Genomic DNA, 19,127 nt, shown 5'->3' on the forward strand with positions numbered 1-19,127 from the left:
GGATGTGAAATGAGTGCATTATCTGCTGAAACCTGCAGAGGTCCACAATGCCCTCAGAGGAAGATTTCTTCAGTTTGCTTCTGACTACAGAAACACAGCTGGATGCTTCTCTAATACCTCACACCAACACTCTCACCAGGCATGGAATGGCCATGCGGGATGCCTTCCACAACTGTATGGTAGGACCTGGGTCACTGAATGGCCAGTTGTAGTCTGATTCCATTCGGAGCAACACTGGAGCATAGAGGGTTTTGCTGGGTCAGGCTGTCTGGCCTGGTGGTTCCTCATTCTCCCAGTGGCCAAACCAGCAGAACTCTCTATGCTCCAGTGTTGCTCTGGGTGGAATGGGTCTACAAATGGCCCTTCCCCAGGGAGGCCCCTCGTCAGGAAGGGCAGGAAAGGAGCTCTCTCTTCTCAGGTTATTCCCCTTCCATGGGATCCAGCCCTTCTCCCAGGATTGAGCTGATGGAAAGGGAGCACCCAATTCCCATGGCAGCCTTCTGCACGCAGAGAAGTCACAATTCTGATAGTGTCTTTGCCCATGTGGAGAGTGCCCATTTTCCACACTGTTGCCTGTCCATCTTGTCTTGGGAATATCCTGTTCCAGCCACATGCAGACCTAAATCTTAGCCTGTATCCTATGCCTAGTCCTGATCAGAGTAGAATCACTGAATCATTTGGATTTATCTATATTTTAACTCACCAGTCACTTATGGTTTCAGTGGGTCTGCTCTCTAGGGTTAACCAACAGGATTCAGGACTCCTCAGATTTTTAAATGCAGGAATGCAAATTTTTCATGCTATGTCATCATGACTGATGAGAATTTGACTTCTCTTTCACACAGAGGAGGAGGGGAGAACCTGCTTTATGTCCCAGGTGGAGAAGCTCTAGCTCTAGGGCTGGATGAGACATGAATTACTTTACAGATGTAATCCATGCTCTCCCATCATCATGGCCTCCTTCCCATTTAGACACTGGGCAAAATAATTATTTCATTTTTGCAGATGAGACTATTTTTCTAAGCTTAACTGCTGTGTTTCCTATGTCAGTCATAGCAGGAGCATGAAGTATGAACCTCCTCCCTCTTCTTGCTAAAGCCACATAGAAATTGAGGCATATACATTTGTGTGCATTGTTTCTGAATGGATCTATTGTTAAAATCACCATTTCTTCATTTTTCCTTGAATATTTTTAAAAAAGATGCAAAGTGCTGAATACGTTGCACTTGATATAACAAATATCTATAAATGTATAGGTTTATGACTTGAATATTGCACCCTGGATTATGCTCATTTGGGGTAAGTGAAGACGTATATACATTCATTTTATAAACCCAGTGAAACTAATATCTCACAAAGTTCTAGAAAACAACACATACACACACAATTCCCATAAAAAGGACTCACTTGCGCACTGTGTGTCTGAGGTCTGGAAATCTCCCTTCCACCTTCTGGGAAGACAATGCTGTTAGAGAGCGAATTTGGGGCTTTATGCCTGCAAAGCATGGGCTCAGTCTCTCAGCTGCAACATTTCCATACAATTCTGGACTGAAACATTTAAACAAAGGTCATCTTTCAGCTCCAGGAATAAAAGCCTACCTTCAGTACAAAGACACTGACTTCTTCAGCCCCAGAAAGGCCTCTTCTGCAGTCCTTTATGGCCGGAGCTTCCCTGGGTCAGAGGCCGTCTCCTCAGCCGTAGAGAAGGGCTGCTCTGAGTGCGAAGGAGAAGAAGGTCCAAGGGCTGAGGGAGGGAAGGCAATGGGGAAAAGGTCAGTGCCAATGGCCATGGAGGGCAGAAGGTGGCAATGCCTAGGAAAGTCCTCTGAGTCCCAGCCATTCTAGGAATGAGTGGCAGGAGTGAGTCCTGGGGGCTGAGGGGGTCCCCTTTCCCAAAGGGGGAGGCAAGGACCGGTGGGACCCTCCCCATCTAGGGCCCAAAGGGAGGGTCTCTGTCCCAACTCTCTCTTCCAGTCCCCAAAGCCCAGGTTCCCCACTGGCCCTGAGTCCCCAGAACATTATTGCCCACAGTCCCAAGCAGCACAAAATGGCCACCAGAACACAAAATGGCCGCCTCTGCCTCAGCGCTTGGCAGTTGGCAGTTTGAGGCCTCCAGGGACCCCAAAATGGAGGATGAAAGGGCCTCAAAGTAGGAAGGGCCCCAAACAGGATTTCTGATCCTAAAGAAAGGTTTTCCTGATCGCACCCGATGGCTGTGAGAACACAAAAGTCCCCAAACAGTCCCTTATCCTTGTTTGTTTGTTTATATGTTTTCTTGTTTGTTTCATTCTTGATAACATGAGATGGTCTGGTCTTCCTTCTTGCCTGAAAATCTATTAATAAGGAAACTGGGGAGACTTTTAAAACCTCCCAAAGGAGCCACTTTTGGCCTTTTTGGGGGACTAGCCTCCTCTTAGAAGCCAAAGCCCAATGCTTGTGAAGAATAATAAGAATAAGGCTTGTATTAATACTATGCTCCCCATTTATGATCCATTTTAAAACCCATGTTCCCCAGAAGGAGAAGAGCTCTGAAATAAGAAAACCCTCTCAGAAAAGAGACACACTTCCTTCCTTTTGGCCCAAGGAGCCTGGCCTCCTTCTGACTCTGGAGCCTCAGGAGAGAAAGAGAGGCCTCTGTTCAACTGAGGCCTCAGAGAAGGTTCTGGAACATTATTCCCCACAGTCACAAGCAGAACAAAATGGCCGCCAGAACACAAAATGGCTGCCTCTGCCTCAGTGCTTGGCATTTGGCAGTTTGAGGCCTCCAGGGACCCCAAAATGGAGGATGAAAGTGCCCCAAAGTCGGAAGGGACCCCAAACAGGATTTCCAAACCTTAACAATACCTAAAATGCCAAACAAAAAGAACAGTCCCAGAGTTCCATGACACTGAGCCATGGCCATTACAGTGCTTCAGAGCAAGAAGGCCTAGCGACAGTGGCATTAATGGTGATTAAGGTCTGGCGGCAGCTCCATCCCCCCCCCCCGGCCTGATATCATCATCATCATCATCATCATCATCATCATCATCATCATCTTTGCTACAGCATGAGAGCAACCATTAAAAGCATTGAAATCCCTTTTGGGGAGCCCCACTCTCCCCCCTTCAGAGAGACTGGGCCTTGCCTAGAAGGGCTGCTGGGCCTCCTTCCTCCCCACCTTAATGGCAATGACCAAAGCAAAGCAGCAGCAGCAGTAGACCCAAACCAGGCCCAGCCAGACCTCAGGGCAGCAGTGAAGCCTAGTGGTTCCAGGCCTTGTCTCTCTGCTGTCTCTTCACTCCACTCCCCCCTCTGTCTCCTTCCTTCCTTCCTCCCTTAATGTCTGTCTGTCTGTCTCTTTCTCCCTCTAAAACGCTGCTGCTCTCTCCTCATTCTCTCTTCCCCACCGAGAGCTAAATATAGAAGCTGAAGCTCCGCCTCTTCTTGAAGCTGGCCAATGGGGGCAGAGCAGCTGGAAGACCCCACCCAATGCCCCAGACTCACATTTTGCCTTCTGGCAGCCATTTTGTTTTCTGGCAGCCATTTTGTGTGCTGCTTGTGACTGTGGGGAATAATGTTCCAGAACCTTCTCTAAGGCCTCAGTTGAACTGACCATTGGCTTCTCTTTCTCTCCTGAGGCTCCAGAGAGAGAAGGAGGCCAGGCTCCTTGGGCCAAAAGGGAGGAAGTGTGTCTTTTGTGTCTCTTTTCTGAGAGTGTTTTCTTACACAGTTCTGCTCTCTCTGGGGAACATGGGTTTTAAAAGGGATCAGAAATGGGGAAGATAGTTTTAATACACCTCACAAACCACTCTATGATATTGTGTAATAGAGCACCACATTCAAGACATATTAGTTCAAAACCACAATCATATCCCCTGTCCAAGCAAGAGGTAAACTACAAAGTGCCCTTCCATTACTCTTCCGAATAGATGGGAATTGAATCCAAGGCAAGTCACATGATGCGGATTCAGGCAAAGCGGAGCGAGTGCAAATTGTATCACCACACGGTGCATACCATTCAGATTCAACGATTTTAACTGGGACCCTTGCGCATGCTCAGTGGGGGTCTGAACGCATCCTGAACCTTTGCACTTCTGGGGTGAAGAAAGGAGCCTGGTTCCACTTTCACCTGAATGCTAGCCTCACCTGAATGACAGCTGCACCTTTCTTCCTCCCTTCCATTTCCCCATCCCTGGCTAAGGTTGCCATAAGTGAGGACCTCTAAACTGGGACAAATGTAGGACAAATGTAGGGCAACATTTTCAAATGTAGGACACATTTTTATAAAAATGGAGGACACGCAAAAAATTGAAGTTTTTTTTAAAAAAATGTTAATATAAATGCATGTTTTTAGGCATGATCAAAATGGAGGACATTTTGGCATTATTCTTAGACAGATGGCAGAAATGTACTTGCCCTCGGGTTCAACTGTACTTCTCAGAAGTGTGTACTTGGGCAAGGGACTGTGGTTTTTCTTCACTGCGCATGAGTTTGTAAAAATCACAGCAAGTTACATTGGCCGTGCCTCAGAGGCTTGTTGATATCAATATCACCATCATCATCATCATCATCATCATCATCATCATCATCATCATCATCATCATCATCACTATAATTGTCCAGGAAAGGCAGACTTGTTAGCGTTCAAAGCGCCATAAATGCACAGAAAATGCACTTGCATATATTTAATAATAAAAAATAATGGGGGAAAAATAAAAAACAAGGCAGGGGTGTATATATTTCATAATAAAAATTAATGTAATAAAATAAAAACAAGCAATAATAAAATTAATGAAATAAAATAAAAACAAGGAATAATAAAAATTAATGAAATAAAATAAAAACAAGCAATAATAAAAATTAATGAAATAAAATAAAACAAGCAATAATAAAAATTAATAAAATAAAAAATAAAAAGCAATAATAAAAATTTAAAAAATTAAATAAAATAAGTATTTTACATTTTAAAAAATAATTTAAAAACCCCCAAAATACCAAGGCAGACCTAATGGCCACTGACTCAGCTTTCCTCTTCCTCCTCCTCCTCCTTCTGTGGCCCAATTCTGCCCTGGCCTTCAGGCACCCTTCCTCCGGCTCCTTCCTCCTCCTCCTCCTTCACCTCCTCCTCTCCCCCCTCCTCCTCCTTAGGATGGCTGGCGCGGGAGGAAGGGGAGTGGGGCAGGTACGCGCGCGCGGAGGGAATGGGGAAGGCGCGCGCGCGCTGCCACTGGCCCCTACTGAGGCCTGGGCAGCGCGCAAGCCCTCCCAGTGGCAGCAGCGCTTCTGCCGCCGGCCCGTCGAGGAAGAGGGGGAACCAGGGCAGGCGCGCGCGGGGGGGAGGGAAGTGAGGCAGAGGCGCGCGCGCACGGGGAGGGAAGTGGGGAAGGCGCGCGCACTGCCCCTGCCCCTGCTAAGGCCTGGGCGGCGCGCAAGCCCTCCCAGTGGGGGCGTGGGGGCGGCGGCGCTTCTGCCGCCCGCCGAGGAAGAGGAGGAAGGCGGAGCCGGAGGAGGAGGTGGGTCGGCGCCACAGCAGCCGCATTAGCGGCAGCGGCAATGGCCGCAGCGGACCCCCCAAACCGGGAACAAGGCACGGGTGGGGGCCCAAACCGGACCGTGACCGGGAGGGGCCCCCCGAAACCGTGAATGGCACGGGGGCCGCCGGGTTATGGCAACCCTATCCCTGGCAGCCAAATTCAGAGCCCCCATCCATTTCAGCCACATCTACATCTATCCTCCTGTCATTCTCCTCATCTATTTCATCTACATCTCTCCTTCCCTTCGTAACAGTTGCCTTCTCTTAAATTGCATCCACACTGAGGAGATAATCTGCTTTAACTCCACTTTAACTGTCCTGGTTCAGTGCTATGGAATTCTGGGAACTGTAGTGTCCTGAGACATTGAGCCTTCTCTGCCAGAGAGCTCTGGTGTCTCAGCAAACTAATTTAATTAATGAATACAAATTAATCAGATGCAACTGATTGGGGTAACTTCATTAGACTTTATTCCCAAACTAGATTAGTTTCATGGTATGATAAAATACGGCCATACCTCCTCATTTACAAATTTTACGGTTAAATCAAGCCATCTATACAGATTTTGAGATTATATTATAACATATTACATCAGTTTAACAAACTTTTTACAGTTAACTGCTATTAAGAGACAAAGCTATGAGAATCTAGGATATGGGGTGCACTATAAACCTTTTAATAAATGAACAGGAATTGCAATCCTATTTATACATATTATCAGACATAACTCCAGATAATGTTAGCCTTTTGGATACCAGAAGGTTCCTCTCATTCTTCAGAGCAAGAAGCAACACTTCAGCTGCCTTCTAGAAGATAAAGCAAAAAGGCTTCCAAAAGAACTAAAGCCTTGGGCAAGTCACACTCTCTCAGCCTCAGAGGATGGCCATGGGAAACCCACTCTGAAGAAACCTGCCAAGAAAACCCCTTCAGAGACTCCCATAAAGTCACCATAAGACCTGGAAACAACTGGGAGGCAGACCCCAAGAACAACATTGAGAAATAGGTGCAAGCCTTGCCTTGGGAAAGTGTAATGACTGGGCTCCAGTCAATGGAGGTCTTCTTCAGGCAGAAAAGGAAGGTTTATGCAAATGCAGAATGACATCACTGCTACGGAAGGCTCTCTTGACCAATCAGAGAGCAAGATGAAGGTTCTTCTGGAAGCTTCCCTGAGAAGGAGATATAAGGCCTGAGAGACCAAGAGACAGTTGGGGGAATTGTGTCGGTTGGAGATCGAGAGAGAGAGAGTTAAAGAGCGGATCTTGGAAGTTAGTCTCAGAATTGGACGCTTAGGTTTATTTATTATTTTAATAGCTTATATGAATTGAATATTATATACTTACAAATATTGTTCCTGCAAGATTCTTAATATCTTGTAAGACTTATATTTCAGTTATATTTTGTTATTTATAGTAAATATCTCCTTGGAGTATCTACTACTCATTGCTCCTTTTACACGTGTCTTGGATCAGTTGATGCTTGGGAAGATCAGTAAAGAAGTAGAAATAAGATTCCTTAACTGGTCCCAGTGTAGATTAAGGGAAACCCTTTTATAATTCACTGGATGATGGCAGTGTGATTTGAGGAAGTTAAGGGTCTCCTGGGCTAAGAGCCATAATGTCTAAATGTCTAATTAACAATTTGTAAGACACTCTGATAGCCTTTTGGCTGAAGAGAGGGGTATAAAACTATTATTATTATTATTATTATTATTATTATTATTATTATTATTACAGGGCCGCGGTTTGGCTGCTTGGACCACCGGAGATCATCACAGAGAGTCATTTGGAAAAGCCCATCTCACTCCAGAAAATAAAGGTACTTGAGGAGTTTGCGCTCTGCGTCTTTCTGTAATAATAGCTACGAAACTGATAATAGCATTTGGGACATTTAGTCTTTTAAAAACAAATATGGCAGATTTAAATGCTGGTTTAAAACCTCTTTCCATCTGCCAGCTTTGTGCTGGTTTTGGGGGGAAATGCGAAAGTGTTGGGAGGGAGGGACTTATTGTAGCACCAGAGCCCTCTGACAGAGAAGGCTCAATGTCTCACAAAACTACATTTCCCAAAATTCCTTAGCACTGACCCAGGGCAGTTAAAGCAATCTCAGATTGGATTATTGCTGCAGTGTGTTTTGGACTTAGGTGACCCTTGGCAAGTCACACTCTCTCAGCCTCAATGGCATTGGAGACCCTTCTCTGAAGAAACATACCAAGGAAACCCCATGATAAGGTTGCCTTAGGGTCACCATAAGTTAGAAATGACTTGAAGACACACATGAAGAACAGAAATAAGTCTGCAATTATTTCACAAGTTGTACATGGGAATGGGAGGCAGTGTGGTGCAGTGGTTTGAGTGTTGGGTTTCAACTCTGGAGGCCAGAGTCTAGTGCCCCACTCCTCCATGAAACCATCTGGGTCCCTTGGGCAAGAAGCCACACTCTCTCAGCCTCAGGGAAGGCAATGGCAAATCTCCTTTGAACAACTCTTGCCAAGAAAACCCCAGGAGAGGCTCCCCAGAAGTCGGCAATGAATTCGGGCCACTCCACAAAAAACAACAAAGCCTGAAAAAAGAGACAGTGTGGATTAGTGGCTGGAGCATTGGACTGTGACCCTGGAGCCCAGGGTTCGAATGCCCTTTTGGCCATGGAAACTCACTGAGTGACCTTAGGCAGGTCACACTCTCTCAGCCTCAGAGGGAGGCACTTGCAAAACCACTTCTGAACAAATCTTGCCAAGAAAACCCTGCAACAGGCTTTTCTTAGGGTTGCCATAAGTTAGAAACAACTTGGAGGCACACAACGACAACAAGAGCAGTAACACCACTAACACAAGGCAGCTAGGTAGAAAGAAAGAAAGAAAGAAAGAAAGAAAGAAAGAAAGAAAGAAAGACATGGGAGTTGTAGTCCTCAGTTCAGAGGGATTGGAGGGGCCTTACTGCAGGGCAGGGCCCCCTTTTCTTTCTGGCCATGTGGATGCTGGGAGATCCTGTCCAGGAAATACACTTTAAGTCCCATTGGCAAAAGAAAAGGCTACTACTGCCGTTCAGATCCAGTTTGCCCTAAATCCTTTATGAGGCCAGAAACCCCTTTGTTAGGAAGCGAACACTGAATATCTCAGGAAGGCCCTATATCTCCCAAGGCCCCCTCCCTCCAGAACCTCCTTCCACTCTTCCCCTCAGTCTCTCTCTCTCCCCTGAAGGCCTCAAATGTTAACTGCCATGTGCTTAGGCAGAAGCAGCCATTTTGTGTTTCAGCTGCCATTTTGTGTTCTGGCAGCCATTTTGTGTTCTAGTGGCAATTTTGTGTTCTGGCAGCCATTTTGTGTTCTGGTGGCCATTTTGTGTTGCGGCAGCCATTTTGTGTTCTGGTGGACATTTTGTGCTGCTTGTGACTGTGGGGAATAATGTTCCGGAACCTTCTCTGAGGTCTCAATTGAACAGAGGCCTCTTTTCCTCTCCTGAGGCTCCAGAGTCAGAAGGGGGCCAGGCTCTTTGGGCCAAAAGGAAGGAAGTGTGTCCCTTTGTGTGCCATTTGTGTCTCTTTTCTGAGAGAGTTTTCTTATTACAAAGCTCTGCTCCTTCTGGGGAACATGGGTTTTAAAAGGGATCAGAAATGGGGAGGATAGTTTTAATACAAGCCTTATTATTATTCTTCACAAACATTGGGCCTCTATTCTCCAGTGTTGCTACAAGTGGGATCAGGCTAAAACTGGCCATTCACTGACACAGGTCCTACCATAGAATTGTGGAAGCAATCCCACATGGCCATTCCATGCCTAGTGAGAGTGTTGGGTGTGAGGTATTGAAGAAGCATGCAGCTGTGTTTATGTAGTGAGAAGCAAAATTGAAGGCATCTTCCTCTGAGAGTCACTAGGGAGGTCAGGAGGTTTCAACAAATGATGCAACCATTTCACATCTAGCTACGGGGACATAACCATGGCCCTCTCCAATTCCCCATCCCCTGATCCCCCACCACTCCAAGAAGGAATGGAGTATCTCTTCTGTAGGGGAGCTGCAGTGAATCTATGCTAGGTTCAGGGGGCTTTATTTGATGCAGAGGGAGGAAGGGGATGACCACCTCTGCATCAGCCCAAAGGAGGCATATGTCACCTGCGTATCTCACCAGCAGGATGATGTTCTTTGTGTCTTTGGGTGCTGCAGTGTTTCTTGCCAAGCCAATCCTAATCCTGGTCCCTTCTCTCAGGAACTTCATCTCGGCCTCCTTGGACACGGCTTTGGGCCTCTCTTTCTGGAATTGACCAAGTGCAGGGCCACAAGGACCCCCTGCCCACCTGATGGCTGACACAGAGGCCAAGCGGAGGGAGTTGTGCTCGAAGAGAAAGAGGCTGTCGAAGTACAACAGCTCTTTGGTGAGTCACTATCCTAATAGCTTCATCTGTGTCACTGCTGGGCCAATTTTTGAAAGGAAGCAAATAAAATACTGTCGGAGTTTGGCAGAGACAGTCCTGGTTAATCCTCTGTCACCTCATTATTTCAGGGGCTTTTAAAAATGTCCTGGTTGCTCTCTCCTCCTCCCACTTCCCCCTTCTCAGCTCACTTCAGTTCCTGAGTGCAATGGAGTCTGCACCCCATCAACTCAAAAGTGGGGAGAGGAGAGGAAAGAAGGACACAGGCTATGGCCCTTCCCAGGAGGCTGAAGCAAAAGCAAACTGCTGTGCCCTTCCTAGCTTGTGTGTTCTTCCTCAGAAACAACTTTGGCCATCTTTACTGCCTTCTGGGTTGCTTGTCCACATGTGTCTTGCTTTTCCCATCTATGAAATGTTGGGGGCTATGGAAGAACATCTGTGGATCTAAATATGGGGTGGGCCCAGTGGCCCTCAAGCCCAGAGTGCTCCCCAGAAGCGTTATTAAAAATGACGTTTGCCCCAGAAATGTGGCAAGAAATGTCTAAATGCACCATAATTCTTTGGTGGTTAAATGTACTGTATGTGTTGGGATAGTCAGTATCCTAATCCATCATCAATATCCCAGGCATGGCCTAAATTATATTATGTATTATATTGAAAAGATTCTAGACAAACTGGATCTCAAAGGCAGTAGCTTTTTTCTTGCTGACAGAATTTAAAGTTTATTTCCTGGACTGAATTCTAAAGTGATCAAATAATATTTGGATGCACCATGTGCTTTCCTCCCCTTTTGCTTAGTCATTCTCTGGATGAGGGCTATTTCTGTTGCAGGTAACCTTTGCGGATGTGGCTGTATATTTCACTGAGGACGAATGGAAACTGTTGACGAAGAAGCAGAGACTTATGTACAAGGATGTGATGATGGAGAATTACGAGAATGTGGCCTCTGTGGGTAAGGAAGCTGAATTCATTGCCTTTCCTATGAAGACTGAGGTCCCTTTCATACTACATTATCATGGCACTATGATTCCACTTTAGAATCATAGAATCATAGAGTTGGAATAGACCACAAGGACCATCTGGTTCAAGCCCTTGCCATGCAGGAAACACATTGAAAGAATACCCAGTAGATGGCAACCCAGCCTTTGTTTAAAGTCCTTCAAAGACCTTTAAAACCCTTCAAAGAAGGAATAATAGTAATAACCAGAATGAGACGCTAATATGCTCTGAAGGAGTATATTCCACTGTTGAATAGCTCTTACTGTCAGGAAGTTCTTCCTAATGTTTAGGCTGAACCTCTTTTCCTGTGCCTTGCTTCCATTTTTCTGTCCGTTTTGAATTGTGGTGTCTAGAACTAGACACAGTATTCCAGGTGGGCTCTGACCAAAGCAGAATAGAGTGGCACTATTACTTCCCTTGTTCTAGACACTATACTTCTATTGATGCAGCCAAAAACTGCATTGGCCTTTGTACCTGCCGCATCACACTGTTGACTCATGTTCAACTTGTGGTCTACTTGGACTCCTAGATCCCTTTCACATGTAGTTTCATTCAGCCAGGAGTCACCCATCCTATATCTGTGCATTTATTTTTCCGGCCTGAGTACAGTATCTTACATTTCCCTATGTTGAAATTCATTTTTTTAGCTTTGGCCCAGCTTTGTCTATTCAGGCCATACTGAAGTTTGATCCATTCCTCAGAGGTATTAGCTACTCCTCCTAATTTGGTGTCATCTGCAAATTTGATAAGTATACCCTCAATTCTGTCATCCAGGTCATTGATAAAAATTTTGAATAGCACTGGGCCCAGGACAGAACCCTGTGGGACCCCACTGGTCACTTCTCTCCAGGATGAAAAGGAGCCATCATTGGGTTCAGCCAGTCAACCAGTTACAAATCCATGTAATCGAGTGTTCAAAAAGGTTTAAATCACTTTAGAATGTTTCTGGCGGGGGGGGGGGGGATGGTCTGAAACCAAATTGAATGCAATGGGTCCTTGGTGCAAATATCTCAAACAAAAATCATTAGCACATAGCAACTCGAGTCCTTCTTGGCTCCGAATTTCGATTGTGTTCAAAATCCAGTGTACACTACAATCTGAGGGTGACACTTTGAGATGCAACTCAGCAATAACATAGCAGAGTACGGAAGTAAATAGCCAGATATATAGATATTGGCAATGCACTGACCACTTTTCACACTTAAAAATAAGTCTCAAACACAGTTGATTTCATCTAAATCCTTTGAGGTTCTCTATCTTGAGTTGCAAAATAATACAAATATTTGCAAGCTCTCCTCTCTGAATTCCATCATCTTCAACATCCCTTGTACATACAACTCCTATCCTATCCACACCAATCCGCATGAGAGCTGCATACTGTATTGGTTGTGAGTCATCTCCTGGTGCCAAACAGCATGAAGGGACCTCTGCATTTAGCTTCCATCATGCGTTGGGCTATGACTTAGGACTCGATGGCAGTCTCACAGGATATGATGCCACCTGTCAATCAAAGTATTTTTGCACATGTTTAATGGAATATTTTTTCAACAGTCCTTTGTCTGAATATCTCCTTCTAGTGATTCCCCTAAGGTAGGCCCCCTCCAATCTCTTCTTTGTTGACTCTTATAAGTAAATATACAATCGTTCCATGGATTTAGGGCCATAAACAGCAAGGTCATGCTTCAGTTACATAAACTTTCTTAATTTTATCTCTAATAAGGAGGGATGAATGAGGGCTAAACCATGGGGTAATACCCTCCTCTCTTAACTCTGATTTTCAGTCTCATCTGTGCTTGTCTTTCTTTACAGAAGAACACTTGAGTCATGAGAGAGTCCACAGAGGAAAGAAGTCACATAAATGCCAGCATTGTGGGAAACATTTTGCTTACAAGTCAATCCTTGTCATACATCAGAGAGTCCACACAGGAGAGAAGCCATACAGATGCCAGCATTGTGGAAAATGTTTTTCTTTGAAGTCACACCTAGTGACACATCAAAGAGTCCACACTGGAGAGAAGCCATACAAATGCCAGCATTGTGGGAAATGTTTTTCTCAGACGTCAGTCCAAGTGATCCATCAGAGAGTCCACACAGGAGAGAAGCCATACAAATGCCAGGATTGTGGCAAATGTTTTTCTCGGAAGTCAATCCTCGTGACACATCAGAGAGTCCACACAGGAGAGAAGCCATACAAATGCCAGCCTTGTGGGAAATGTTTTTCTCAGAAGTCAGACCTAGTGACACATCAGAGAGTCCACACAGGAGAGAAGCCATACAAATGCCAGGATTGTGGCAAATGTTTTTCTCGGAAGTCAATCCTCGTGACACATCAGAGAGTCCACACAGGAGAGAAGCCATATAAATGCCAGCCTTGTGGGAAATGTTTTTCTCAGAAGTCAGACCTAGTGACACATCAGAGAGTCCACACAGGAGCGAAGCCATACAAATGCCAGGATTGTGGCAAATGTTTTTCTCGGAAGTCAATCCTCGTGACACATCAGAGAGTCCACACAGGAGAGAAGCCATACAAATGCCAGCCTTGTGGGAAATGTTTTTCTCAGAAGTCAGACCTAGTGACACATCAGAGAGTCCATACAGGAGCGAAGCCATACAAATGCCAGCATTGTGGGAAATGTTTTTCTACGAAGTCAGTCCAAGTGACCCATCAGAGAGTCCACACAGGAGAGAAGCCATACAAATGCCAGCATTGTGGCAAATGTTTTTCTCAGAAGTCAATCCTTGTGACACATCAGAGAGTCCACACAGGAGAGAAGCCACACAAATGCCAGCATTGTGGGAAATGTTTTTGTTTGAAGTCACACCTAGTGACCCATCAGAGAGTCCACACAGGAGAGAAGCCACACAAATGCCAGCATTGTGGGAAATGTTTTGCTCAGAGGTCAGACCTAGTAAAACATCAGAGAGTCCACACAGGAGAGAAACCACACAAAACCCAGTAGTGAACTAATGTTATTTTTGTCATTAAGGAATAGAAAAAATATATGTTCAATCCAGTTGTGCTAAGAATAGTCCCTTGTGATTTTGCTTGTAAGGTTTGTCTATCTATATGTCTATGTTTTAAGGTTGTATTTTGTTAAGTTTGGGTTTTTATTGGTAATAGTATATGTAGATAATTACTTTGGCTTGTAAATTGTGGGTTGTGGTATAGTTTAGGTAGCTGGGGGGGCTGGGATTTGTTATATATGAGTTATGGGAATGATAGCTTTTGGAATTTGTGGCATGTTGGCTGAAGAAAGTTGGAGGTCGGTATTCAAAGAAAGGGCTAGTTTGTGGAAATTGCGAAGGGGCCTTGTTACCTGTGGGGCATAGACTGTGGGAACTGGAGGTGGGGGCTAGGTTTGGAAGAGGGTGATATTTTAGGTTTTGGGGTTTTAATATATTGTTTGGATTGGAGTGGACAGTTCTGGCTTAAACACTGAATTTCTATGTGTTCTCAATAAAGTTATTTGCTATTTCAACACACTGGACTCTTTGATGCAAAGAAGTTCTGAATTTGCCCAAACTGAACCTTTCTTCTCTCCTCAGTCCTCCGCTCCATTCCCAGCCATAACAACAGCAGAGGCAAATACACACACACATATACACACACAAACATACAGGATACACAGAGAGAGCTTTATTTCCAAATCAGAGCCTTCCTTTCCTGACTTTCCCTCCTGAGTCCAGCTCTGCACCTTGGGCTCCATTGCTGTCTCCTCAAAGGAAGAAAGGAGCGAAGGAAGGGGAGGCTGCTGAATCCCTGGCACATATCTTCCTTTCCTGCAAAGACCGCCAGTAGAATAAGCAGCAGCATCTAGGCCCTGGCAATCCCTGTGCATGCTGAGGAGGGGTCTTTGGGGGCATCTGTGTATGCACAGTCTCAGCCCCTGAAGCCATTGCTGCCTTCACAGTCTGTTCTGAGGGAGGGAGAGAAGTGGGGAGAGCCCTCATTCATTCAGAGGAATGGCTGGAGGGTCTTCTGGGGGCCCTTGAGGGGTTATAAGAAGGAAGGAAGCCCCTCTTCTCCCCCAAAGAAAGGCAAGGGGCTTGTCAGGCTTCCTCTCCCTCTTTCCTTTCCTACCCCTCCTCGGGGGATTCCTTGGGGCCCAGGTGTTTGGGGGGTTATTATGATAAAAGGGGGCAGGGGGGACCCTTGGAGAGAGGCATGACCATGGAGGGGAGGGGGATCCAAAGGTAAAAATGTCTTTGAGGAGCTCCCTCCCTCCTGGAAAGTGGGGCAGAGGAGAGACCCTCCCTTCTGATTCCTCATTTGGAGAAGGGTTTTGTGCCAAATAGAAAGCATCATACAGGATAGGGTTCAATAGCATTGGAAGCAACATATTTTTTGGGGGGAGAGAAGTTTTCTCTGGAGTCCTGGGGGAGGGGTCTCTGGGTGGGGGGGAGAGAAGAACCAAAATCTAAGCCAAAGCCAAGAGAAGGGAGACAGGGACCTCAAAGCTCTGGCAATCCCCTGGCAACGCAGGAACTAGGCTTAGACGCCCACAGGATCCGAATTGGGCACCCCCTCACATACTTACCTTTTCCCTCACAACAACCCTGCAGAGGAGGACCAACAGAGAGACCCACAGCCCCAGAAACACCCCCCTTGGTTCTGGGAGCATTCTGAAAGGGCCTTGGATACCCCTGAAGGGATGTTGTTATTATTATTATTATTAATATTTCTTTATATTCCACCTTTTCTCAAAGGAATCAAAGTGGATTACAGTAATAAAATAACATACAATTTCAGAAATACAATTAAAATTCCAAACCCCCAACCCTCCTCCCAATTATAAATGGGTCATTTTCTGAAGGCAAGAGGGGAGGGCAGGAACGATACATCAGTAACAATTTCCATAACAGTAATAATAATAAATAATAATAATAAAATTTATTTATATACCGCTATTCCATGGATCATAGTGGTTTACAGCATAGTAAAAACAATTTAAAAACACAATATACAATAAAATAAGATAAAAACAACAGTACAATTACAAGGCTGACAGAATGGAAAAACGGCACATTCAGGGGGAGAAAAATAACACCAACATTCATGGGGGGAATGCCTGACGAAAAAGGTAAGTCTTCAAGTTTTTCTTGAAAACGTCAAGGGAAGTGGACATGCGGAGCTCATTAGGGAGTGCGTTCCAGAGTCTAGGGGCTGAGACAGAATAAGCCCTCCTTGTGACAGCGTAGCGGACATCTGGAACCGTCAACAGATGTCTTTCTCCTGATCTAAGAGTGTGGGGCGGACTATATGGGGAGAGGCGGTCCTCCAAGTACCCTGGGCCCAAGCCATTTAGGGCTTTATAGGTGATAACCAACACCTTGTATTCGGCCCAGAAGCGAATAGGCAGCCAATGGAGAGCTTTCAGAACAGGTGTTATATGGCTGGCCCTGGAGCAACCAGTGACCAGCCTTGCTGCCATATTCTGCACTAATTGAAGCTTCCGAGATTGGTACAAGGGTTGCCCCATGTAAAGCGCATTACAGAAATCTAGTCGAGAGGTTACCAGAGCATGTACAACGGTTTCAAGGTCCCCCCGGTCCAAGAAGGGTCGCAGTTGGCGTATCAGCCAAAGCTGATAACAGGTGCTCCTACACCTGAGATGTAAGGTGGAGCGACGAGTCAAGGAGCACCCCCAAACTGCGAACCAAGTCCTTCACAGGGAGCGTGACCCCATTCAGGACAGGTGGAAAAACTTTCTTACCTGGACCAGGAGAACCTATCACCAGTACTTCCGTTTTCTCTGGATTCACACTGAGTCTGTTTTCCCTCATCCAACCCATTACCGACTCCAAGCAGGCATCAAGAGGAGAGATGCCATCCTTAGTTACTGCATCAGTCGGACACATAGAGAAGACTATTTGGGTGTCATCAGCATACTGATAACACCGCGCCCCATGTCTCCGGATGATCTCTCCCAGCGGCTTCATGTAAATGTTAAATAGCATAGGGGACAAAATCGCTCCCTGAGGGACCCCAGATGTAAGGGCCCTCTTGTCGGAACGACAGTCCCCCAGCTCCACCATCTGGAATCTGCCCGAGAGGTAGAAACGGAACCACTGCAAAGCAGAGCCCCCGATACCTAACTAAGGCGATCCAGAAGGATACCATGGTCAATGGTATCGAAGGCCGCTGAGATGTCCAAGAGCACTAACAGGGACACGCTTCCCCTGTCCATGCCCAGACGGAGATCATCAACTAAGGCGACCATGGCAGTCTCAACTCCATAGCCCGCCTGGAACCCGGTTTGAAATGGGTTGAGATAATCCGTTTCATCCAGGAGTCCCTGAAGCTGAAAGGCGACTGCCCTCTCGATCACCTTCCCTAAAAATGGCAGCAGCGAGACAGGCCGATAATTATTCCGAATTAGGGGGTCAAGGGAGGGCTTTTTTAATAGAGGTTTTACTATGGCCATCTTTAATGCAGATGGAAATTGCCCATCCCTGAGAGATGTATTGATGATTTGGTGTAACATACTAGTCACAACCGTTCCCCCTTGAGCTGTCAGTCATGAAGGACAGGGATCGAGAGAGCAAGTTTTCTTCCTAACACTTCGCAGAATCCTGTCCACATCCTCAGTACAGACAAACTCAAAGTGATCCAGTTTAACCAAGTCCACGGAAGCTCTGGACACCTCTACTCTATATTCTGAACTAATGCTGGCATCAAGATCAGCCCTTATCCGAGAGATTTTATCCGCAAAGAAGTTGTTAAATTCGTCACAACAGGCTTTAGATGGTTCCAGAATAGGGTTCGGGGCAGGGGGTAGCCGAGGGGGACTCCAGTAACGATGGCAAGGGTAAGGGTCAGGGGGAGGGAGAGGCATTCAGTAGATCTAATCTAGTCTGGAAAGGCCTGCCAAAGAGATCTGTCTTAATAGCCTTCCTAAAGGCTTCCAAGGTGGAAATATGTTCCAGAGCTTGGGAGCGGCTGAAGAGAAGGACCTCTGGGTCACTGCTGAAAGTCTGGTCTTCTTGAGTTGTAGCAGGTTCTTCCCAGAGGACCTGAGTCTCCGGATGGATTGTATGGGAGGAGGCTCTCCCTCAAGTAGTCAGGACCCAAGTCATGGAGAGCTTTACGGGTTAAAACCAATACTTTGTATCTTGTCAGGAAACTAATGGGCAGCCAGTGGAGGGATTTAAGAACCGTTGTAATGTGGGCAGTTCTAGAAGTGCCCATAACCAACTTGGCTGCCATATTCTGTACCAATTGAAGTTTCCAAACTTGGCACAAGGGTAGCCCCATGTAGAGTGAGTTACAGAAGTCTAGCCGAGAGGTGACCAGCGCATGTACTTCTGTTTCAAAGTCTCCCTGCTCCAGGAAGCGGCGCAGTTGGCATATCAGCCGAAGCTGATAACAAGTGCTCCTGACCTTTGCATCCACCTGAGCTGTCAGATGAAGTGATGAACCCAGGAGCACTCCCAAACTGCAGACAGAGCCTTTCAGGGGAAGTGTGACCCCATCCAGAACTGGCTGACATAACTCCATTCCCAGATTAAGGTCCCTCTTACAAGTACCTCCGTTTTACCTGGATTCCATTTGACTATGTTGGGATAGCAGGGTGAATGGAAGGGGAGATAGATATTTGTCAGGCTCCTAATTGTAGCCCTTCTTGCAACACAAAAGGCATATATATAATATGAAACCCCATCAATCCCAATGTAATATGATACCATATGAAAATATAATAAGCATAAACCCATAACAACATAATACAATATAAAACTACCAATAACTCTCTATGTTCCCCCCTCCTTTTACAGAGACCAGTCTTTTAAAGTCAAGCCTCTGTTAGAAGGATGATTCCCATACATTCCAACCCTAGGAAAGAAGCACATTTTTAGCCATGATCTCCCTACTTCTTTATAGTATCTTCTATTAAAGCACATAATAAAACATATTATTTTAACCCACCATAAATACCATCTATCTTAACTCTAATTTAAACCTAAACCTATAGCCCTTATGGCATGAATCCCTAAATGAATAAATGAATAAATGCATGAATAAAGGGATTAATGACATATTGTGACTTCAGCCTGGTGCTCCTTGCCTGCAGCAATGCAATGGGACCATTGTGAATTTAGGCTAATGCTGCTTACGTGTAGGTTTGAGATGAGACCATTGCAACTTGAGGCTGATGCTTCTAGCCTGAAACATTGAGACTGGCCCATTGCGATCTCAGGCTGATTCTCGTTGCCTGAGAGACCGAGATTGGCCCATTGTGACTTCAGTCTGATGCTCC

At 45.7% G+C, this 19,127-nt stretch overlaps 1 protein-coding gene across 1 annotated transcript; it reads left to right on the forward strand.

The window, feature by feature from the left end:
• Positions 1-12,623: 12,623 nt before the first annotated feature.
• Positions 12,624-14,295, forward strand: LOC149301555 (uncharacterized; the record flags this gene model as incomplete). The annotated part of the gene is made up of 1 exon (XM_089484315.1): positions 12,624-14,295. A coding segment is annotated over one exon (1,209 nt), but the record flags the coding sequence as incomplete, so codon positions are not given.
• Positions 14,296-19,127: the final 4,832 nt, after the last annotated feature.

Source organism: Sceloporus occidentalis, unplaced genomic scaffold, assembly GCF_023333645.1.
Source record: "Sceloporus occidentalis isolate IW3139 unplaced genomic scaffold, rSceOcc1.0.p SCAF_21, whole genome shotgun sequence".
In the NCBI taxonomy this organism is placed as follows: domain Eukaryota; kingdom Metazoa; phylum Chordata; class Lepidosauria; order Squamata; family Phrynosomatidae; genus Sceloporus; species Sceloporus occidentalis.